A 5,352-nucleotide genomic window follows, 5' to 3' on the forward strand; every position below is an offset into this window, starting at 1 on the left:
GAATGTTTGCAGCCTTAAAGCATGCATGTCTGTGGTTGATACAGTACTTGTTTCTAGTTATTCTTCACAGAAGCCATGTGCAGCAATGACTTTTCGATTAGGCCTTTTCCCCATTTATGATTTCAGTGCTGAAAAGGAATAAGTACATATCAAACCAATATGTTTCAGTGTTTAACTTTATTGTTGTAAGCATAGAAATACTGTGCTGTGATATTCCACATCCAAATACTCTTAAGTGGTTACTTCTTCTTGCATTGACTTACATGACAAAGACATAAGAACTTCACAAAGCACAAGAAAGTGTTCATTGTTCATCATGACGCTATATATTCAAATAGGTAACATGCTGAAGGAAGTCACAGCTCTATTTGCATCCCAGCCTCAGGGTCTTAGCAGCCTGTGTGGTTTGTACATCTACATCTTGTGGTCATATGCCCTCTTTTAGAGAGGTTGAAAGGTTGATGAGTGTGATCCCCCCCCCCCCCCCTACACACACACACACACACACACACACACACACACACACACAGAAGTGTTGTCCTCTCAGTTGCCATGAGGCAGGCACACACGCTTTGCTTAAGCAATTATGATGACAAAATTGCACTCGTCTTTTTCTCTATGTGCAAACGTTTGTTCTTGAGAAAGGGATGTGGTATTGTTTCCCATAGCAGAATGCTGTCTCCTTTATCGTGTGTGCTGTGACCACAAGCTAGATTCTCTCAGCTAGGCTACTACTGTATGTTTGATGTGAAGAAAGAAAAATAACACTTTAGAATACTAAGCAAAAGTAGATATGACTAAAAAAAAATATGATTTAATATAGGAAAATACCCGTTTGGCCAACTTTATAAGCAAAAATACACGATTTTTCTAGGGGTGTCTTCTAAAAATCGACGAATCGACGCGTCGTTTTAAGCCCCGGGAATCGACGCCAATTGTTTGAGTCGAAGCGAAAATATATATTTTTTTATATCACCAGTTATAGCCTACTACTGCCAGTACTGCGGTGCACTGCTGGACTGGTGTGGTGTCATGTACTTCCAATGAGAAGTAGCAATTGGCGAACAGTTATTTATTGTCTCGCACCAGCGTCGGGTTGAAAGTGAGACGGAGCGGCCAGAACGGTTCAGAACCGCCGCTTCGTTAAAACATTCAGAGCCGGGACAGTGTTCCGTTAAGAGGAGGAAGCACGCTGTCAAAATCCCATATTAAATAACCTGCCACAGCACAAACGCGCGTCCACGAAGTAGTAAACAATCTTCTAAAGTCAAATTAACATACACAAGTGTAGGCTACAAGTTACATTTTCTAATTAAAGTGCTTCTGAATTGTTCCAGTGTTGTAATCCATGATGAATGATTGTGTTTCGCTGTGTTTGCGTCCATGACATGTCCACACTGCTGGCTCAAGCGGGAGCTGTGCCTCCACCTGTTTATGATCAGTTTCTGAAATGAATCCGTTCTCGACACTGACTCATTACTCTGTCAGTGCTCTGTGTCCCGCGACTGCGGACTGGATCCCATCGTTCATTTAAAAGAGCCGTTCAAGAGAGCGGAATCGTTCGCGAATGTCTCATCTCTACTGCACGCTGCAGACAGTGCAGAGAGACGGGGCAGAGTTGAAACAGCGGAGATGTTTTATTTGTTTTAACGGTGTGTTATAACTCTATGGTTGTACACTGCTATGCAGATAACATTTGTGCTCGCGCACCGATATCACCGAAAACACTGTATATTCAATTCATCTCTTAATGTATTATTCTATTATGTTGACGTGGTTTAAAGCAACACTTTGTTTTTCTTTTTTTTTTACACAAAGTAGACTATAAAACGATTCGTCGACGCGTCGGATTAACCCCCGCGACTCGAATCGACTTCATAAATCCTGTGTCGAAGACAGCCCTAGATTTTTCGGCGGCGCCTTAGGCGCCGCAAGTGTCATTAGGAGGTGTCCCGTATTTGAAACTCTGGGAGTTGGCAACCCTAATTGAATCTTGACCATCAGGTCAAACTTTGTGTCATCTCCTGTGTCTAGGTGAGACGTTACCTTTGACACGATCTAAATGTCTCAATAGAGCAGGGAGACAAAATACAATTTATACTGTATTACAAGTTATATTCTATTAACAGACTCTACCACGCCGATTGGACAACATTACATTTTATTCATTAAAACAAGTTACATTGTGCCGCTTTAAGACATCAAGACAGCAACATTAAGACTAAAAAATCGAACCTCTGTTCGAAGTGGAGCTGTGTGTGTGTGTGTGTGTGTGTGTGTGTGTGTGTGTGTGTGTGTGTGTGTGTGTGTGTGTAGCACCTCTCTGGTCACCCAGGATCATGTGTACCGATTTTTGTGACATTTGAAGAAAATATGTAGGAAAAGGTGCAAAAAGTGTGTTTTGGAGAAAATTCAAGATGGCGGAAAATCTATCCTGGCGCAAATGGGCGTGGCCTATATGGGGAGATGCGTCTTGACCCAAGGAATCCAGGGAAAAAATAATTTTAATTTTCCGATATACGGTTCAAGAGTTACGGGGCAAAACGCAAAGTGGGCCGTTATAGCGCCACCATGAGGCCGAGTGATGTAATTATTTTTGGATTCATTCTTAAAATCATTATGAATCTCCTCTCCGAGGTTTGAAACTGTAGCTCCTATGGTTTACGAGAGAAAAATACTTGAATGTGAGTTTTTGCAATTCCCATTATAAGTCAATGGGGAAAATTAATTCACTAATAAATTAATATCAATTAAACTATAGAACCTTTCTCTTAGCAAGTTACTAGCACACGATTCCCGATGGCGCGAGTGTGTGGTGCAAAAACTGTGGGAGGAGTAGCGTGCCAAACTTTGAGGCTACATACAGACAGACAGACAGACACGGACGGCCACACACACGGCCACGTATAGGGAGCTTGTGTTCCACACAGCTCCAAAAATAAACACATTATGAAAGTGTATTTTTTTGGTAACGATCTTCTACTTTCTTTATCCTATTTTTTATTGTTGTTTTGGATGAAAATGCAATCCTTTCATCATTACTGTATAATGTATGTACAAAAGAAGCTGCTACTACTTATTGTACCACTTTTATTTCCCTAATGCTTCAATTGAAAATCAAATAAACAAAGTTTAAAAAAGTGCATTTTAATATAATAAAAATAAAAACAACCAAAAATAAAACTGAAAACTTTAAAGCTTTGATAGAAAATAAATTGCCTGCTTCCTACAATGTATGCAGTATGCTTCTTTCACATGGGGTTTTTCCACATGGGGGTTGGGAATTACAAATAGTGACATTCACAAGCAGTTTAACAGTTTAACTTTAACCCAGCAATGAAAGTGTATTTACAACAACAGCGTATACTATACAGTATGACTATCAAATCTAACATTTGTTTCCCTTAATGATCTCTTTGATCCAGGGCAGGTACTTTGACACATCTGTATAGATATTTGGTAGATTTGGGTAGTCACAGTTGTTGTTAAAGTTGAAAGACACAATGCCAACCGCCTTCCCATTGCACACCAGAGGGCCTCCAGAATCACCCTAAGAAACAAGACAAAAACATCTTGTCAATCATGTTTATTGAGCATTTTATGAGATTATCAGATGACCTTAGCGTTGGATGGAGATTATGTTTTCACCACATTCCATTTGTCCGTACGTATGTCTAATACTAATAGCCAAATAACATGAGAATGGGTGGCTGGATTTCATGAAATCTGGTGGAAATGATTAATGGGCTTCCCTTGAAGAGACGATTCACTTTTGGGTCGATAATGAAAGGTTGTGTTCATGATCAAGGTCTGAACAAAGTATTTTTCCTCGGTGGGAATGATACATAGGCTGGCGGAGGTGTGCATTCTACTGAGTGCAATCCTTCTAGTTTTGCTTTAGAAATCAGTCTACTGATTTGGAGAGAGAGATAATTTCATACACACCTGACAGGCTCCTTTGCTTTCATCGTATTTCTGTGCGTATCCACCTGCACAGATAATATTCTGAGGCAGGGTGGACGGTGTCTTAAGATAGGGACTCCATTGCTTTTGGCAGACTTTCAGGTCAATGGTAGATACATCAACCACTCGCAGGTCATCGGTAACTGTGCCGGCAGTTTGAGTGAGCCCCCATCCTGCTACTAAACACTTATCTTTGATAGATACTTTATTTTTGTTTGGAAGTTTAGCTGTTTTCCAGCGTTTCCTTTGTCCAGTTTTCCTTGACAGCTGTGAACACAAGGTTGTAATAAATAAATATCTTAATATCTATGATTTGCCTAAGGACTATATTAGGATTGATACATGCTATTTACCTTCAGAAGCATGATGTCTCTTCCAGACAAGGCATTTACAAAGTCGGGGTGTCTGCATTTGAGCACGTTGTATCTCATTTCACTTTCATTGATTTTCTTGAGGTTGTGTGTGCCAACAACAACACTCATTTTGGTACAATTCCTGCAGTACATAGTAGTTATTACTTATTTTTGGAAAAATGCTCTGACTGTTTGTATATTGGAACATGCAAATATAAAATACAAATATATTGTTTTGGGTCATTTTTATCATATCAGTACAGTACAGTGCCGACAACATGGTGTATAAAAAGAAAACTATAATTTCTTATTCCAAAATTGATAAATTGCACACTTTGCACGTTTGTATGTCAATCATGAAGTTTTTACCATGTTTACCAGGTTCGCAATCAGATTCATTGTAGATGACTTGAGGGGTAAAATAAACTTACTGGCAACAGTGGGCAGCAGTGACTACAACGTCTTGACTGACTAGGAATCCTCCGCATACATGTTTCCCATCGTTCTGCACCGAAGCCATGTACCGAAATGACTTCGATGAGGCCTTTTCCCCATTTATGATTTCACTCCCACATGCTGAAAATGAAAAGGCAAAAGTAGATCTCAGAACAATACTGACCGGCTTCTGACCTTGCATATTCATATATGAAGCATGCACTGTACACAGTAATAGTCCACAGCTACATAACCATAATCAGTTATTTAGTCTTGCGAATTACTTACCTTTTTGTCCAAGATGAATCAGAACAACGCAAAGCACAAGTGCATTCATATTGTTCATCTTGCAGGTAGAGCGTTCAAATGGGACACTTAGGAAGTCACAGACCCCTATTTAAATAGCAGACCCTCTATGATCGTCTGGGTTGTAGACACGCATGTGGTTTATACATCTGCATCATCATGTGGTCATAATGTTGCTGTCTGGTGGAGACCTTGTACATTATGTCCCAAACTGTTAGTTTTCAGGAAATGGAAAAAAAGAACCTGTATTATTTTTTAGTGTATAGTTATTACATAGGCATAAGCTCTTATTAGT

The 5,352-nt window shown here is 39.7% G+C and overlaps 1 protein-coding gene across 1 annotated transcript; it reads right to left on the minus strand.

Annotated features, from left to right (window-relative positions):
* Positions 1-3,388: 3,388 nt before the first annotated feature.
* LOC308288795 (trypsin-3-like) lies at positions 3,389-4,836 on the minus strand (the record flags this gene model as incomplete). The annotated part of the gene is made up of 4 exons (XM_080730265.1): positions 3,389-3,550; positions 3,946-4,026; positions 4,317-4,458; positions 4,748-4,836. 4 exons carry the CDS (start codon positions 4,834-4,836, stop codon positions 3,389-3,391), a joined length of 474 nt encoding a protein of 157 aa, XP_080586391.1.
* Between the last annotated feature and the right edge of the window lie 516 nt (positions 4,837-5,352).

This window comes from Nannobrachium achirus, assembly GCF_963921795.1.
Source record: "Nannobrachium achirus genome assembly, chromosome: 1".
NCBI lineage: Eukaryota > Metazoa > Chordata > Actinopteri > Myctophiformes > Myctophidae > Nannobrachium > Nannobrachium achirus.